Source organism: Hevea brasiliensis, chromosome 12, assembly GCF_030052815.1.
Source record: "Hevea brasiliensis isolate MT/VB/25A 57/8 chromosome 12, ASM3005281v1, whole genome shotgun sequence".
NCBI classification, from domain to species: Eukaryota; Viridiplantae; Streptophyta; class Magnoliopsida; order Malpighiales; family Euphorbiaceae; genus Hevea; species Hevea brasiliensis.
In genome coordinates, this window is record NC_079504.1 from 2,490,022 (window position 1) to 2,509,270 (window position 19,249).

Genomic DNA, 19,249 nt, shown 5'->3' on the forward strand with positions numbered 1-19,249 from the left:
AATAAATAAAAATGTATTTAAATTTTAGTTTTGTTATGTACTTTTTTGTTTAATTTTGATCAATTCAATAGTTAATACTATAGACTATGCTAAAATATTTATGATAATAAAGTTGAATAAAATAAAAGTTTATTTTAAAAGTGCTAAAATATTGTCTTTATTAATTGATCAAAATTAAACGAAAGAGGATAATAGAAATTAAAATTATAGACATTTTTATTTTTTTTAAATACAAATATTTTAATTGCTAGATGAAAGTAATTTATCCTAAGTTGCTGGTTGTATTGCTGCTTAAAAGCTATCAACTATTTCGATTTCCCATTTTGCCATTATGTACAAGAATATTCCTAATTCAGTATATTCTATTATAAGGTGGACTGTAAGTAAAAAAAATATCCGCATGTGTCATCGCTCATCACCATGGGCCCACGGTACTAAAAGAAGAAGATGATGATGAAGCAGCAACAAAGGAGGGCATGAATATACGTTGGCCAGTTGCTAAAATGCGCCGGGGATCAAATTCCATCTTGTTCTGGTAAAACTGGGACCACTTATCCCCAAAGTGGTCCACCCACTCTTGCTGAGTGGTGTAGTGAGGCAAATATTGCTTCACCTTGATGCCTGCATCATCACAGAATCTGAGGATCTGACGGTTCTGATTGCTCAGGTACTCCAAGGTGTGGGTCTCCTCTCCATCATCCAGAGCTGATCTTAGAAACGCCACCAAATAAAACACGTCCTCCACGGGTGTCACCACGGAGCTCCTCTGGTCCCACCTGCACAGGATCACGAGGAATGAGGATTTTTACTTGAAAAAAAAAAAAAAAAAAAAAAAAGCTAATGAAGTTTTGAAAATATGAGATTTTGACTTGATGGTTCATGAGGAATGGGGTGGCTACCTATATAAGTACTAACGGCAATGTTTGCGGACACTAAAACTACCTAAGTAACAGAACATGGATCGTAGCATCCCCATCGGAGGGGGCCACGGGGAAGATCTCCATGACATCAGAATCATCCCGCTTGGTTCTACGTTACCGTCGATATGTTGGATTCCAGTCAACAAAAGACCAAGGTGCTGGTCAATCCTAGCTAGCCCTTTTTTTTTTCAATTACAACCACATGAATCAAGTGACAGAAAAATCCATCTCCTTTTGGTTAAAATTTCAATGTTCGATATCCAACTTTTATATTTTTACTGTACAAATATATATGGAAAAATTTTAGTGCACAAAAAATACATAAATTTACTATTTTCTCGTTCACATAAAAATAAATAAGAAAAGTGAACCCACCTTTTATATAAAAATAAAGAAAAATAAGCACGAGTTTATAATTTGCATACATGTAAGATGAAATTTGACCATAACATTACGACAGAAGTAGAAATAGTTGCATGTTGCATGCATTGGCAGTTGGTAGGGTATAATATAGTGTATTAAATTAATTAATAAAAAGAAACTTACTTGTTTCTGTTCATGGGGTAAATAAGAATGGGTCCACTTGTTTTATTGCCCAAAATGCCCTTGAAGACTCCCTTATCGAAATCAGCAATCCTTGATTTGGGGACAAAGAGGTTGAGCCAAGGATGTGGCACGTCCCACAACCCTTTAGACCTCAGCTTCAACTCGGCCTTGTGGACTCTGTCCAGGAAATCCACGTAAGGCAGATCCGTCGTGAACACTGATGATGGAATAAAATTCAGCTTCTTCAACAGGGACTCTACTTCCTGCACTTGCACGCACAAATTAATTAATTAATTAATAATTACAATTAATTTCATTTGTGATTAGAATATTCAATCAAAGTACACAACCACATAAAAAGCTGCTACAAGACGGTTGCTTTTGTCAGGATAAGTTTGATTCCAATCAGTTTTTAATTAACTTCCGGGAAGCTATAGATTAGAGGAGAATATAGTTTAATTTGGTTGGTTTGGTCGGCTTAGATTTTACTTACATTTATAATTTAATTAATCCCCAATATAAAATTGAAATCTTAAGGGTCAGATGGGGGCCATAGATTACACAAGATCTTTCCATGTTTTCTTGCATATGTTTTCTAGCATTTTATAGTATCATGATTTTCCTATAAAATATTTACGTAAGTGTATAATCTCAATCATGTAATCTAGGAGGCCAAGAAAATTTGTGTAAAACTAAATTAATTAACACCTATGTCTTTTGAATAGATATGCTACCTAGTAGCAGAAGCTTCTAACTTGTTCTCACATTAATTGTTTTAAATTCTTCAATTTCTTATAAAATTAATCAGTATGCATCATTTATGTTATGTTTACTAATTAAACTTCAATTAACTAACTTCAATTCAATGATATGGGTTTAATTATTAGACCAAATCAAATCATGCAGGTATTTAATTCTATAAAGGAAAGATTAATTACATACCTGATCAATGGTGTCCACAGAGGATTGGTGATAATTCTTGGTGATTTCCAAGCAGTAAAGAACACCAGTACCATTAGCACCAATTGAGCTAATCTTAACTGGGTTTCGAGGGGAAAAGAAAGAGGATCTCCAGTTGTTAATAAGACCTTCATCTACAATAACAAAACCTTCAACGTAATCGAATTTTTGGCTGGGTGGATTTCCATACAGAGAAATGAGATATTCTTGGTCTGTGGTAAAAGACGAAAAGCTAGAGTAGAGTACCCTGATCCACCTCACCTACACTAATAGTAAATAGATAAATAAAAACCCATGAAAAAAAAAAAACTACAAGTCTATTTGATATTATTATTAAAATTATAGTTAAAAGAACACATTTTAATATATATTAAATAAAAAATATTAAAAAATAATTTAAAATTAAATTTAATAAATTTTAATGATAAAAATATTAATATAATAAAACAATATTTTTTTTTTTTCAAGAAGCACTAGTTAAGAGGATAAAGAATGCAAATTAAAAGTAGACGTCAATAACATTGCCAGCTTTAGAACAGCCGTGTGAATGGGATGAAAAAGGCTCCTATGGAATGGACCCAACCCTGGAATAATTAATGATATTTACTTCTTTAGTTTTGCCATTAACTATACTAGGAAATTTTTGCAAAAGGTTCCAATGACTCACCATTCATATATATTAAAAAATTAAAGAAAACACTTTTCTTAAAAGTAAAAAATATTATGTCAACTTCTGCTTAATTATTAGTGTGATTTAATGCTTACTATACGCTTCCAAGAGCATGCTAAATTATTGTTGGTACAAATATTATAGGAAGACAGATAGATAAAGAATAGTACCCTCTGAGGAGCTGGTTCAAGGGAAATTCTAGCCCTTGTGATGATTCCAAACTGACCCAAACCACCAAGAACAGCATGAAACAACTCTGAATTTTCCTCTTCTGAACACGTCAAGATCTCACCCTTCCCTGCTATCAAACAAGTGCATGATTACACTCTTAGCTCAATACAATACACCAAAAAAACCCAAAAAAATTTCAATTGCAAGTACCCTTTTTTCCAGATTAGACAACGATTTTCAATGTACCCAACAAAGAAAAAATAATTAAATAATACACATATAAAAATGAAATTCACTTATCATGCTAGAATTCTTGATAGTAGCTGCAACCCCTGCAGCTAACACAAGACAAAAATTGTCTAATCATCCCATGTCAACAGAATCCCTTGTCTGATTGAAAATTTAACAACTTAAAACAAAACATACATAAGAAAACTAACGCAGAAAAACTAAAATAAAAAAGATCCAAGAAAAACTAAAGCAGCCAAACAATTAACTAATGCTAGTAGAAAACAACATTACATAGTAAATTAAAAATATAATAATTACTCAACAGCCACGCGAGGAAAGGAAGTAATATGAATTCAACCTGTAACAACGTCGAGTTCATGAACATTGCTAATTTGAGGACCGTGGTTAAAAGCTTGCCCACTTATCCCTGCATTGGATAAGGTACCACCCACTGAAAGGTACAAGTAATCGGTCCATGATTTTGGTGCGAGTCCATGCTCCAGCGTACTCCTTAGCACATCTATCCATAGCTCTCCTCCCCACACGTGCACATGCATCTCCTTCACTGAAACCTGGGGAGGAGCCGGATTATTATTCGCCGACCCGAGCTGATGACCTGCTCTGGAGCGGCTGCTCATCTCAATCACTACTCCGTTACTTATCTGTGCCTGACCGTTTATGGAATGCCCATGACCCCTGGCAGACACAGTAAACCCACCAGCCGAATTATAAGCAGCGCGAACAAGCAGGGCTACGTCCTCTGCAGAAGCCGGACGCAATACGGCTATTGGTTTGGCTCGGCTGAGCAAGCCGAAATCAAGCGAAGCTATTTCCACGTCTGAAGGGTCAACACTTAGTTGACCGTCGACTCCAAGCCGGAGAAGCTCGGCGGGGTCCACGGTCAACCCTACTGTTGCAATCAACCGACAGATGGCAAATGTCAAAAGAAACTTATTGATAGCCATTTTTAATTTTTCTTTTTGTTTTTCTTCTTCTACTTATTTAGATTTTTTAGAAGAGAAGTTAGTGAAGGATAAGAAAAAATGCGCACACCGGCGGAGAGAAGAGGGTGGCGGTGGAGATGGGTACTTGTAGATGTTCTGAGTATAGAACAAGAAGAAGAATAAGAAGAGAAGAGGAGGAGGAGGAGGAGGAGGAGGAAGAGAACAAAATCTCTTGTAGAAGCGAGCTAACGTAAGCCGGATTGCGCTTTAAAGATTTGGGACGCCATAGGAAGCATGCACGCAGATTCGGTGCTCCTTAAACTCTTTCTCTTGGCCTTTTTTCACGTTGCAGTTTCACATATAACGTACACACATGCCTCTGCAGGCAGACACATATGCATATATGGGAATTGGGGAATTAAGCTGCAGATGAATTATATATATGTATAAAGAAATTCAAAAAAATCAAGAAATAAAGTTTCCTTTTTTTCCTTTATTTCTTTCTTTCCTGATCTGTAAAGAAAATGATTTCTCTCTATCAATCTAAGAAATTAAACAGAGAGAGTGTCTGTGTGTGGCTGACAAATGCGTTGGAGTTGTTTCGTGTCTAGGAAATGAGATACAGGTTCTCAATTTATAGGACAACGCGAGCGGAGAGAGAAGGGAGGGGAGAACACGTGGATATCACATGCGTGGGTAGGGGACACGTGAGGGAGAGGAGGGAAGGGATGATGAAACGGCAAAAGTGGGGGCCATTTGCGGGTTGAGAGAGACAAAATTAAAAAAGGGCCCCACTGATGGATACGGAAGATCTGTGTGGGGTCTGGTGCGGGGGAAGCTTCACGTGGGTGGAGAGACTGGACGATGTTGTTGTATGTAGCCAATAAAAAGATTCTGAAAGCATCGACTGCCCTCCTTTTCTCCGAATATCATACTATGAAGTCGATGCGCATAAAACAATTTTACCACGACGATTGACTGTAATGAGCTTCATTTAAATTTCACAAATAATTAATAATTAAATTTAAGATAACTCACCCCATTTTGAATCTGGCCGATTCACTGAACTAATTATAAATTATACTAAACATTGACTTAGTTCTAACAATTATGAACACATTATTATTAAGATATATGATTTTTTTTTTTATCGATAGACACATGGGAGGGGAATCGAACCGAGAACGTAACTTTAGGTTCATTGTGCACTTGTCACTGGATCAAAGTTAGACGAACTGTCATGACCCAACTTATAGGCGGACCAAGACTAGGACTGGCCACCTAAAGCCCGAGGCGTAGTAGTTCCTAACTATTCCTTAACCCAACTCTAAGGCCCATTCGAGCCCAATTTCAAGAATTCAACTGGACAGAGTCCAGCCATAAAATGGACCTTTCAACGGAGAGTTTTTGACTCACCCGACCTGTAAACACAATATATATCAATTGGGGAGCTCAGCTCACCCTCCACATACTCATAACAACATAAAATAAATAGGAGCTCAGCTCCCTCATCCAGCCCAACACACATGCATAAAATAATAAGTTTACAGGTCCACATTGTCAATTTATATTACAGACCCAATTCAAATAAATAATTCTAACACATGCAGAAATTCTGGAAGTTTATAGAATTACACAAACATGAATAGACGACCTGCGAGGGAGAAAAGCAGGTTAACCTCAAAAATATCCTCCTGTGGCCTGGAAAAATATTGAACAGGAGTGAGCGTTCGACTCAGAGAGTAAAATATCAATTTTAACCATAATCTCTATAACTATCTAAAGCTAATGCACCCTGTGGAGTGAAATGCAACATCAGCAATAATTTCACATCATAACAGCAAAAAGGTAATTTGGAGCACTCACACACCCAGTAATATCAATCATAATATATGGGAGCTGATCCCCTATACAGCTCTCTTAAATCCAACCTGTGCCAATGAAGAACTCAGCTCGGACTTCCACTTAATAATCAAATTGGGGTCCCAGCGAAGAACTCAAGCCGTGTCTACCCCGAAGGACTGGGTCCCAGAGAAGATCTCAAGCCGTGTCTACCCGTCCTATCCATAGTCAACACTACATTACATGCACACCAACGCACGCACACTGCTCCAAATTACCACAACAACATCCATGGCACTTTAACAGTTATGAATGCAGCATAAAACGTGCTTAGAGTTTAACTACTTAGATATATACATATAAGTGATGCATGGGCATGCTTAAATATATAATAATAGTGAAATTACAATTAAAATTAATATTTTACTCACAGACTTGACAGTGGTCAATGCGGCGGCTGGGCGGAGGAAGAAGGCTATCCCGGCTTACCTGACAATTTTTTATTACAATCATTTAATAAATTTGACTCAATACGATTAAGAAAAAGACCAAATACGTCCTAAGTCGTGCCGAAAATCCGGCAGAATCTCCCCTATATCTAGGACCTACTCAACCTACAAAATGGCTCAAAATACACTTCTATATTCACAATTCATATATCCACAACTCAATCACATCACACAGCCCCTCCTGGGCCCATTCAAACAGTCATCCAACACAATATGTAAAATTTCAATTTAGTCCTTATAATTGACTCTTTTTGCAAAAACTACCCAAATGAACTCTAAAAATTTTAAAACTTTGCCCCACAGTCCTTAGCAATATTACTAGGCTAATGCAAAAAGAATCATAATTTTCTGAGCTACCACGAATATTTTACGGATTTTTAATCTCATTTAAGCACTAGAAAATTACGAAAAAGTAAGGTTCGGGTTTACCTATGCCGATTCCGACTTTGGGGACGCGCTCGGGACGTCTGACAATGGTGGGGTAGCCAAAACCTCGATCTAATTCGGAGACTTTTTCGGTAGCCGGTCTATCTGGCTGGAAATTCACGGACCCGGACAACTGTCGAATTCCCGCAAATTGAAAATACCTACACAAAGCCCACAACACGGGCGTTAGTACATAAATTTTATGAAATTTTCTAAACTCATTAAATGCTCGGAAAAATACTGCGAAGTTCCGTGGGACCCACCGAAAAATAGTGTCGAAAAATTTCGAAATTTATATTGCCGCAAAGCTCTCGACGAGTGGAGCGTTCTGGTACTCTCGGTTTTCTAGTGGGGTTCACGGTTTGCGAGAAATCTAGCCCAAAAGTCAAAATGGGCTAAAACTTCCCGGGTAAAAATTGGATAAACCGCTTTTTGGATTTCGGTGTTCTTAGTGTCTATGGAAAGCTCTCGACGAGTAGATTGGTGGCCGGATCGGCCGGATTTCTGCCGGGAAGACAAAGCGGTGCATTTGCCCGTCGCGTCCGTCACGGCGATTCTTTGGCGCTCAGCGTGGCCGCGAGTTGGAGAGGTCTTGGCCGTGGTGGCGGGGAGGCAAGCGGTGGCCGTGAGGTGAGAGGAGAGAGAAAACGAAAGAGAGAGAGAAAAAGGAGAACGCGCGCGGGAGAGGAAAAAAAGGAAGAAGAAAGGCCGGTCCGATCCGATCCGGTTCGATTCGGCCTGTTCAATTCAGGATACAAAATTTTAAATTTTTACTCTGCTTTGAGACCGAAAACGAGGTCCAAAAATTTCAAAAAATTTCTAGAAAACTCAAAAAAATTTATAGACTCCAAATATATTTTTAGTTTTGCCACTTTGTCTTTAAATTAATTTTAAAAAATCATCAAAGTTTATATTTTCGAAAAATCTAACCCGATTTCTAAAATCCGAAAAATTTCAAATAATTTCCTAAAATTTCAAATAAAATAAAATATTAATATTTACCCAAAATAATAAATTTAAAAATTAGGGGTGTTACACGAACATTAAGATATACTATTTTTTTATAACTCAGGCATTAAGATATACGATTAGTCTTTATCTGATTGCATTTTGACATATTTGTGAGTCTACAAATTAGTTTCTGTTCCAAATTAACATGTAAGAAGTTAGGTTTCAATGGAGCACATTCTCCAGATAATATAGAAAAATAATGGGGCTGATTAGGATAGGTCTTGACGATATGGCTATACTGTAACAATAAACATGTAGGACCAGCATTAATTAGACCCTAATTAAGGTTGATTATTATTATTGGCTGTGGTTGGACAAACATTAACTCTAACATAGCTAGCACTGCCCATTGATGTGAACACACAATTTATCTTACAAGCTCTATGCTTGTTTTTTTGTTTCACCATTGGCGTGAATAGGTGAAATCATGTGTAATTTCTTGTCTACTTGGCTAGAACGTTGATGTTTGATCATCAGTCAACTAGCTTAGTCAATAGTTTACATGAGGAAAATGTTTTCCCATCTCTGATTAATCATATTTTTGTTTTGTTCATTAAATATGACAAAGAACTTTCAATTAAAAAAATGGTTATATCTACCATTGTTGTGTCCTCTAGCTAGCCAACCCAAATGAATCATACCACATCTTGAATTATACATGTCCATCGGTTTCTTATAAAGACACAAATACAAAATCTATCTTTCACAAGTGGGATTTATTTTATGCAATATATAAAGATTAAATCTTTTTTGAAGGGCGAAAAGAATTTCATCCACTTGATAAAAAGTAGTCACCAAAATTGAAGGACTTGCAAGTCCTTTTAACCAAGTGGGCTGACAGTCTCAGTTCAACTTTGGTGACTAGTCTTTTTCTTAAAAGACTATGATTCCAAACCTACATATACATGTATAGTTATGTTCTTTCTTCCAGCTTTCAGCCTTCACCAAATTTTCTTTTATTTTTTATTTTTTATCGAATTGCTTATATATAATATTCTATATGCTATTTCTATATGCATGCATGATAGATAGAGAGATAGTTCATGCATTAAACTCAGGAATTAATAATCAAATAAAGTTGACTAAGCATTAGCTTTTATTTTAAACACACACAATCACGAAGTTCCTAGATTGGATTCTTATACAAATGTACTTATAATGATACAATCAAACTATTAATTAATGACTCTCCTTATATTAAATATATATTCCTTGAGTTTGAAGGACACTAATAGTCATTATGTAATCTAATTACTCGTGCCTTTTTTTTTTATTGGTTTTGTAAAAGGAATATAACTTAATTTCTTTTTTGTTAACAAATAACATAGCATTAATAATCGGCATACCCTATTTTTTAATTGTGAACTAATCATTTATTATAACTAGATTTATTGAATAGCAAATTAATCCACACACACATATATATATATATATATATATATATATATAATTTGCTCTTACTGTATTTGATTTGTTTATGAATGTCTGGAATATGTTTCTGATATGTCGGCAGCACTGGCAAATTTGATATCAATTAGCATGACCAATTTATAAGCATTCAGTCAATCGTCTATGTGATGAAATATGGTCAGAGAATTTTTCTTCAAATGAATGTTCAGATCATGTGAATTTGAACATTACAAAGAGGGTGAGTGATGACCCTCAAATGGACAGAAGCATCTTCCATCAACCAACTGCTTCCTGCAAATTAACGGATAAACTAGAAAAAAAAAATTCTGGTGTATTTTTAGTAATTAATTGATGGTAATGAAACCCTATATGGGTTACAAAGGCATAAGCATATTTATATTAATTTGTACTACCATGTTGACAAAAAAAATTAATCTACGGAAGTTGGGAAGAGCTGCCATAAATGAATTTTGGATGTCTGTAATATTTTATGGTAAAAGCTTCAATTATTCGTTAGATTAGATTCTTCTTCTTCTTCTTTCTTCCCAGTTTATGTGGCAGCTATATATAAACCCTAGTCACTTAGGTATGGTAATGTTATGCATGCATACATGCAAGGTAATGTTATGGTGCTTTTTCTACATATATTCTTTCAAAAAGAAATTAGACTTTTTTTTCTTTTTCAATATATACCACAAGATCTATATATATAGTTCTACATTGATATGTGTAGAGATCAAGCTCTGTGTCTTCCTTTTTTCAACCTATTTGGTATAGAGTTTTAAAAGTTGAGATTGCTTTTCTGAATAAAAATATTATTTTAAATATTGTTAAAAAAAGTAGTTTGAAAAAAATTATTTTATTATTTTAGTATTCTTATGGCTAAAATTTATTAAATTTAATTTTTAATTATTTTTTAATACTCTCTTATTAGCATATTTTAAAAAGTAATTTTCTCAACAGTAGTTTCAGAAGAAATACCAAATAGGCCTTTTGTTTTTTTTATTAATTTTCTTCCATATATTCTTCCAAAATAATTGACTTAATTAATTAGTAAACATGGTACTTTACGGGTTCAAAGGATACATATATATATATGGATTAGCTAAATCTAGAAGAAAGCTATAAGATGGCAATAAATTAATCACCTACTAGTGGATCATCTTGGTGCTCTCTCATGTGAAATGAGATCGTGATACTAAAATTTGTCAAATACGATTTGATCTCCTGGAGAATAATACAGAGATTACAGGTACAACTACCGGGATGACCTAAATTAATACATACACTATAAATATATGCACTCGCGAAATAATAGCTAGCTAGCTCCTAGCCAAAGAAAGAGGAAAAACAAAGAAAGAAAGAAATTGATGGAAGCTGCAAGAAATAGACAAAAAGAAGGTAGAGTTAGCCAGCCTAACTTATCAATTAAGAAACCTATTGACCCCATGAGTTCAAAGGAGTATAGATTTTGATGATAACAAAACTCAACTAGAATCATCAAGTAATTCATAATAAATTCGTGCTTTTAAAGAAATGATGACATTTTAAGATAATACAGGATGAATCAAAAGAGATAAAGGAAGAAAATGTTACCTTCCAAAGCTGCATTGAAGATCAAATTTGAAGGTACATATAGTATAGAAGTTAGTTTTAACTTTTAGGATTGTTTGTGAAAAAAATTTAGGAGTAGAAACCAATGATACTTATTTTTAATCCCTTAATTATTTTCTTTTAAATATCATCAATGGCCTCAAAGCATTTGATTATGATTTGGTGTAAAATTTTAAAGTTTTCAAAGTTATGCAGAAAAGTTTTCCTGGTATGCTAACTGGTTTGCTACTTTTTCTGATATGCTAACTGTCTCAACTCTGCACAACATAGCAGAAAAAGACAAAATAACGGCTATTTTCTTAAAATTTGAAATTGTAACGTTTAAATGAGTTCTCAAACGGTCAGAAATAATCCAAAACTATAAATACACTTACTCTTGGCCATTTTGCACTTAATGAAAGTCTCTCTATTATTCCTAACCTTTTAAGATCATTAAAGCTTTCATTTAAAGTGCTCAAATTGTTTTTATTGCTCATCATTAGCTTACCTACTCATCTCTTCTTTATAAATTCTATTGTATTGAGTGAGATTGAGTTTTAAACACTTTCTTATCATTTATGAGAGGTCATTCAAGCATCTATTGAAGCTTGATTGTGAAAAGTGTTTGGGATAATACTTGGTAGAAGTGTAAAGCTAATTGTAAAAGCTTTGGCGAGAAGATTTATAAAGGGCTTTTGTCTCTTGCCTTTAAAAGAGAAGATTAGTGGAGTGAAGACTCAAAGTGGGATATTTGAGAGAGTGGATGTAGGCTAGTTAAGCCGAACCACTATAAAAATTCAGTGTTCAATTTTCTCAACCCTTACTCTTTACATTTATGCATTTTAACTTTCTGATTGAAGTGTTTTTGCTGAGATGAAAATTGATACTGTTTACTGTTAACTCTGCTGCAAACTGAGATAATTGGTTTACTGTTGAATTTGCTGATATCTAATATAATTTGTTTACTGATATATCTGCTGTCGACTAATATATTCTGTTTACTGCTCTGTTTGCTGTGTTATGATTTTATTCAGATTACTGAAATTCTTACTGAATGCCAATATATCCTGTTAAATCAGTATACTGAATGCTTATGAGTCAACTTTGTATCAACTTATCAATTAAGCAGTATTGCACATATTTCACAGTAGAAAATTAGGTTGAACCAAGCTGTAATTTTTCAAAGGTTTTGAACAAGAATCGAAAAATTATTTTTAAAGTCCAATTCACCGCCTCTTGGACATATTTTAGGACATCAAAACCTAAATTTAAAACTGGAATTGATTTACAAAGATCAAATTCCATCAATCGGAGGTAGAAAAAGAATCCTTTCTATCTCCATTCAACTCACTGATGATTTGGAGAACAAACAGCAAAAAGAAAAAAAAATCCAAAGAAAGAAACAAGGGATAATTGATATGTTGAGTGAAATTTTAACTTAATAATTAATTGACATGATAGATTAAAACTATTCTGTTGGATTAATTGAACTTGATAATGTATAATGCAAGCGTGGAATACAATATTAATAATTAAGCATGAATATATATGATGGTAATTGGAAATGATAATTATTGATGGTTAATTATAGTGGACATGTTTACAACATGTCTTTCCATAAAAACAAAAGAAACCCTAAATTGAATTATGTTGGTCGATTATTAAGGAGATAGATAGATGTTAAATTAATGCAAACTAATGGGTCCACTGGATGATGCATATATGTGTTCCCTGGCTAGCTAAATTTATGCTCTCTATATATAAACCCATGGATGATAATGGCATTGATGGAATATAATTATTCACTAAGGTCGACCTCATTTTGTCATCTCATCATATATTATTAGGAAGAAAGTATTTCATCTGGATAATGATTGATATATAAAAACACTAATCGATTGTATACATATGTAAATAATCCATTTTAATTACTTTCTTTTCAATGGGGGGTTTGTGATCATCAAATCAATCATGTTAATAATCTGGGACGTATATATCAGTCCAAATTTACACAAGAATTATAGATTTGAAAGGTTGTATGGCCTTATTTAGACACAATAGATTTGTTTATAATAATGATAGCAAAGCAATATCTTCATATCTTTTCATGTTTCAATCTCATTTAACGCTAGCTAAATATATTAATAATAATATAAAATTAAACTTAATCATACAAAATTTTAGAATAATATATGATTCATGGTGCACTTGGGCTTTGGAGCCTAGGAGAAGGTTCAGAAGTATGTGGCCCATACCCATGAATAATTGTAACCATTATTAGAGCCTTTTGGGTTGCCTCTAACCTGGCCCTAGGTGAAGCCTTGACCCAACTGGGAGGTTGGAATTTTTTTTTTTTTGGGGAACTTGGGCCGTTGGATTTGCTCATGAAAACAGGTAAAATTGTTATTGGCTGATGAAGCCATATGCATGCATAGTGGGAGCTTATTCTTTGGTATTGGATCAACAGAAAATCTTGAAAAGGGAGAACCTTGAGGTTCCGTTATTTCCTAGCCAATGCTGCATCTGGACACCAATGGCAATGGGTTTTCTTCTCGCCGTCCTCAAAACTTTGCGGCAACTTCTGATTAGTCAAAGTACAGCGCACTAAAAAAGGGCCAGTGCAGGAAGTGGCTTTAGTGCTGCACGGTGCAGCAGGGAAGAAAGGGCTGGAATTTATGAGTGAGAAGGATGTTCTTGGTGAGTGGAAGTTTGTATAAACAGCTTATAGCTGTACAGCTTTGTAGAAGAAGCGAATTCGCCATTCCACTAAGGAGGAGACTATTAAAGAGAAGAGAATCAGATCCCAGAAAAATAAAAAAATCAATCATCAACCTCAATCATCAACCTTATTTTTGGGTTTCCAAAATCATTATTTATCTTGCAAATTCATTTCCATTTTCGCCAATAATTGTTTATATCATAGTTCCCAACATCAAATAAACAGCGAGCTAAAGATTCCCTGGAAAAGACACAGCGGACTCCTTTCAATGATTCGATTTGCCACCTATGTAAGGAACTTTTCTCACAAGGAATTAATGCCAACACCAAAGCTCTTACGAGTCTCACCCAGCCTCTATGGTTTGACGGATGAAGGAATAAGCTAGGATTCAGAAAGTACTTTTTTTTTTTTTTTTGCCTTTTTTATTTCCCTTCATGTATTAAACTTTTATAGTTCCAGGTCCATTGAACAAACATGAGGCCAGCACAGAGAGTTAAATGGTAAGAAATGTCCAAACTGTAACATCAGCTACAGGTTGCATCTGATTGACATATAAATTGCTGAATGCATAAATACATAGAAAATTCTAGCTCTTCAAACATTTTTTTTCATCAGAATATATTACTCCTAAAAATTCACGGTAAACCAACATATAAAAAGCTTGTGAAAAAAACTTTCATACAAACTGGGAACTAGAATATTTTTTGCCTATGTTTTACGTCTCCATGATTGAAGGTTTGCCTCATCATGCAGTCCACTGCATGGAGCCCGCTTGAGAACGATAATGTTCCTTGCCAGTGTTCCCAAAGGCACAGATTTCTGTGTTGTTTAAAGTAATGTGTTTGATGACCATAAACAGTAGGCACTCCGAAAATTCTTGATCTGGTTGCCAACTATTTCGAGTCTGGCTGTGACATGATCAAAAGCTATCTGATCAAAATACCCTTGTAAAAAACCATTCAGAATCAGTAAACTTCCATTTCAAAAACACCAGTAATTGCACCTGTCTACACAATGGACTTGGGCATGAAAAAAGAAACTCTCTTTGTCAGCCACTCTGGCCAGCAGACCTGCTTAGGGCTTCTAGTTTCTTCAAAGGCTTTAATTGAAGTTCCAAACAAGTTGATTCAGTACAAAATGCAAGAATATCCAGAGCAAGATCCATGGCAGCTTGCACAATATCCATATCCCCTAAGAGAGCCACTCTGTTGTCACTGGAACTGATCTTGCACCCAATTCACAGATTAGTCATCATTTTTCAGCCTACCAATAATCGCCACAGGAACAATGCCCAGATTTAAAATGGTGGAAGCACTTTGAGTCACTCAAATATATCTCACAACCATATTTCATAGAGATATATTTAGCCATCCTATGGCAGTCTCCACACATTCTCAGGTTTCTCACAATTCTTATACTTGGAGGAACAGAAGGTGCACAAACAAAGGCAAGAGCTAATGCAAGTTTTTCACTATGCACGCCAATAATTTCTTCTCTCTCTTCTTCCTCGATGCAAACCCCGCAATGTAGATCAAATGCCTTCACTTCTTTTGATATGCTTTCAACCCAAGAAAATAGGTGGTCTGAGTATGATTTAGACCCATCACCTGCAACAAAAGAATGCACGACATTTTTTACTTCAATCCAGCTATGTCCAATAAGTTTTGGTACTTTGTTATCTTTCTCAAATCTTTTCACTTTTGAAGCATCTCCAGGTTTTCCACATAAAGTGTATGCCTGCAAAACTAACTGCTGGATCATAGAATTCACTGGTTCCAAATCAAGTAAACTCTCCCCTGCATGGATTGCCAAGCCAAAATTGCCATGAATGAAACAAGCATTTAGTAAGGCAAGCCAAATAGAGAAGTCAGGCTTGATTGGCATGTTCTCAATAAATTCCATTGCCTCTTTGAGCTTACCAGAACGACCATACAAATGTATCATAGCTAAATAATGTTCTAAAGATGGTATAATTTGATGATCTTTAATCATGCTAGAGAAAGCTCGCTCCCCCTCATCCACCATTCCAGCAAGACTGTGTGCAAGGATAATACTCACAAAAGTACTTCTGTTCGGCTTCAGTCCCAGCATTATCATCTGATCAACAAGATCAAGGGCAGCATCTGAACAACCAAATAAAACATAACCGCCAATCAGTGAGTTCCAGGTAATGAAATCTTTGGATAACATTCCACCAAATACGGTTCTTGAATATCCTATGTTCCCTGATTTGGCATAAGTGTCAATCAGTGAATTTGAAATAGAGAGTACAGATTCTAGATTTCTGCGCAATACACAACCATGGATCTCTTTTACCTTTTTTAGAGTAACTAAACTTGCACAAGCTGGTAAGACACTTAAAATGGTGACAGAATTGGGACTAATGCTACAAGACTGCATTTGTCGAAATATGCTCAATGCCTTGTCCTTTTGTCCAATTTTCAAATAACCAGAAATAAGAGAGTTCCACGATGCAGTATCGCGCTTTATCTTCCCATCTTTTTCCATCCTCTGAAAAAGATCCATGGCTCGATCCTCATCTCCATTTTGTATATATCCAGATATCATATTATTCCACGTGATGACGTTAGGTTGTATTTCAGATTTTTGCATTTTCATAAAGAGCACATTGGCTTTACCACAATACCCAGCTTGACAATATCCTCCAATCATTGAGTTCCAACTATAAATATCCTGCTCTGATATTGCATCAAAGACCTTCCAAGCAGCTTCCCATTCCCCACACTTCGAATACATTTCGATGAGTGAATTTCCAACTAGCACATCATCAGCAAAACCCATCTTAACAGCAAGTGCATGAATTTCTAACCCTTGATTTAATACTTGTAAAGATGCACAGGCTGAAACTGCACTGGAAATGGTAACTCCATTGGGTTCAACCCCAGCAAAAATCATCTTATTCAACAAATCCAGTGCCTTATTTTTCCTATTGTTTTGAGCAAAACCTGAGATCATTGATGTCCAGGTGACAACATCAGGATTTATCCCAAAACTCTCCATTTTCTTCATCAATTCCATTGCAACGTCACAAAAACCTATCTGATTATAACCAGCTATCAGTGTATTCCAAGTTACTAAACATGGCTTGATCCCTTCTTCATACATTGCATCAAACAACCTTTGAGCTTCCTCAATCTCACCAATTTGGCAATACCCAGATATCACAGTATTCCAAGCCACTCTATCTCTTTTTTCCATGCTCTCAAAACACCTCCTTGCCAAACTCAACTTCCCACACTTTGAATACACAGCCAAAATCGAATTATTAACAAATGGGAAACTATCCACTCCACATTTGACCGCCAAAGAATATACCAATTCCCCCGTCTCAATATCCCTACAATTCCCACATGCCTGCAATATCTTAGGCAACAAAAATCCGTCAGGTACACAATTGCATTCCATCATCATATAAAAGAACCCCACAACCTCCTTCCACCTGTGCTCTCTGCAGTACGCACCGATGATCGCCGACCATGTATACAAGTTTTTCTCCCGCGTTTCATCAAATAGTTTACGTGCATCCCTTAAGGAGCCACATTTAGCATACATACTAACTAACTTGGTCTCGAGAAATGGGGTTATTTCTTCCACCAAATTAATATGGGCATGAACCTGGCGGCCCAGAGTAACAGAATTTGAATCAATGCAGGACTGGAGTAAATTGATGAAGGTTTTGGGTCTTACCTTCGACCCATGTTGAGCTATGGATTCAAGAGCCGTTACGGCCTCACTCAAGCGACCGTTTTTGCAGAGGTAATTCAAATGTGAATCTGTGATTCTTGGGTGGGGTTTTACGGAGGAGGAAATTGAAGATGTATTTTTTGGTGAGAATTTTGATAGAGTGTCTTGTGTGTTCATGATCGGCACAGGGGGTTTAGAAATCATGGATACCATCAAGTTCTCCATTTTTTCTGGGTTTCTGGGATACTAAGCAGAGGGTTGGATATCAGTGAAGTCTCAGCTCTAAAATGAATGTACACACTAACTAAACTGCAATAGCAGGAGAGTTCCGCTGAGACGCTGCCTCCTAGTACTGTTGCCCATGCCCTCTAGAGAAATTTATCCCTCAGAAGTTCTGATATTGGAAATTCTTGTAAGCACTGATTGTCCACACCTATTAAAAAATTAACACAATCTTATTAAATTAACAGTTGAATTTATCTATAAATATGATGTTTTAATTTTTATAAGATAAGAAAATTTCCACTGATATTGTAATTTTCCCAAATTATTTGCCAAACTTTTTTTATTCTCTCGCACCAACTTTGATATTATAATAAATAATTTTAATTTTTTAATAAAATTAAACTCTAATTAATAAAATAAATAAATTTTTATCTTTATCAATTGGAAGACTCTGCACTTTTTTGAGAATTTCAAATTCAACTAAAAAAATTTATCAAATTGAATTGAAATATTTTTTTTTATATTTTTTCAATATATATATATATATTTATTAATTAAATATGACTTAATATTATATTTTATTTTTTAATATTTTTTAATAAATTTAATTATAAATATATTAAATTATTTTCTAATTAAAAATTATGAGAGTATTATTATTTTATATATATATATTTTTTAATTCATAGTTATATTTTATCTTATAATTAAAAATTACATAATTAATAAATAGATGAGTATATTATATAATATATTTATATTATATAATATATTTAATTCTAAATTATATATTTATCTTTTAGTTGAATATTATATAATTTAAAAATAATTAAAAGATATATTATTTGATACATTATGTATTAATAATCTATTCCAAAACTTAAATTTTAATTTAAGTATTTTTATAAAAATAATTACATAAAATTATTTTAACAACTACAAATTAAATTGAAATCGTATTAAATCAAATTAAAATTTAAGAATTGAGAATCGTACTGAACTAAAATTGAATAATGAAGAATCAAAAATCATTTCAAACTTGAATTATATCAAAATTTCAATTGGATTTCAATTTTTAAACATATTTCAAATGAAAATTGAAAGTGCACACCATTAACCAACCGTGTTAACTTTATTGAACTAAATCCTCTATTTTTCATGTTAGTAAATAAAATCTCAGATTTTAAAAAAATATGAAAGAATTAATTAAATTTTAACTGCCCGCATAATGGAAGAAAAGAATTTTTTTTTTTTTTAAAGTGACAAGCCATGAACTAACTATTTTTATTTTTTATAATTTATTTCTAAATATGAAATCTATATTTATTAAACTTTCTATTATATATATATATATATATATATATATA

General features: G+C 34.3%; 2 protein-coding genes across 3 annotated transcripts; both read right to left on the bottom strand.

Annotated features, from left to right (window-relative positions):
• Positions 1-194: 194 nt before the first annotated feature.
• On the bottom strand, positions 195-5,051 carry LOC110655159 (cytokinin dehydrogenase 5). 2 transcript variants are annotated; one of them, XM_021811365.2, is made up of 5 exons: positions 3,857-5,051; positions 3,267-3,394; positions 2,409-2,687; positions 1,467-1,729; positions 195-776 (listed from the first exon to the last, which is right to left on the bottom strand). In XM_021811365.2, the coding sequence occupies exons 1-5, from the start codon at positions 4,461-4,463 to the stop codon at positions 416-418; spliced, it is 1,638 nt and encodes a 545-aa protein (XP_021667057.2). In that variant the 5' UTR covers positions 4,464-5,051; the 3' UTR covers positions 195-415. The 2 variants fall into 2 exon arrangements, with proteins under 2 accessions (XP_021667057.2, XP_021667062.2); XM_021811370.2 differs by lacking the exon at positions 2,409-2,687 and having other exon boundaries at positions 3,857-5,044.
• A 9,425-nt stretch (positions 5,052-14,476) lies between these two features.
• Positions 14,477-18,090, bottom strand: LOC110655181 (pentatricopeptide repeat-containing protein At1g19720). The gene is made up of 2 exons (XM_021811387.2): positions 14,956-18,090; positions 14,477-14,860 (listed from the first exon to the last, which is right to left on the bottom strand). Exon 1 carries the CDS (start codon positions 17,880-17,882, stop codon positions 15,216-15,218), a length of 2,667 nt encoding a protein of 888 aa, XP_021667079.2. The 5' UTR covers positions 17,883-18,090; the 3' UTR covers positions 14,477-14,860; positions 14,956-15,215.
• Positions 18,091-19,249: the final 1,159 nt, after the last annotated feature.

Coding starts and splice junctions, on each gene's coding strand:
- LOC110655159 (XM_021811365.2), bottom strand. CDS start 4,463: ATGGCTATCAATAAGTTTCTTTTGACATTTGCCATCTGTCGGTTGATT. Junction 1,730..2,408: donor CTGTGGACACCATTGATCAG/GTATGTAATTAA, acceptor GTGCAAGTGCAG/GAAGTAGAGTCCCTGTTGAA. Junction 777..1,466: donor TACCCCATGAACAGAAACAA/GTAAGTTTCTTT, acceptor GATCCTGTGCAG/GTGGGACCAGAGGAGCTCCG.
- LOC110655181 (XM_021811387.2), bottom strand. CDS start 17,882: ATGGAGAACTTGATGGTATCCATGATTTCTAAACCCCCTGTGCCGATC.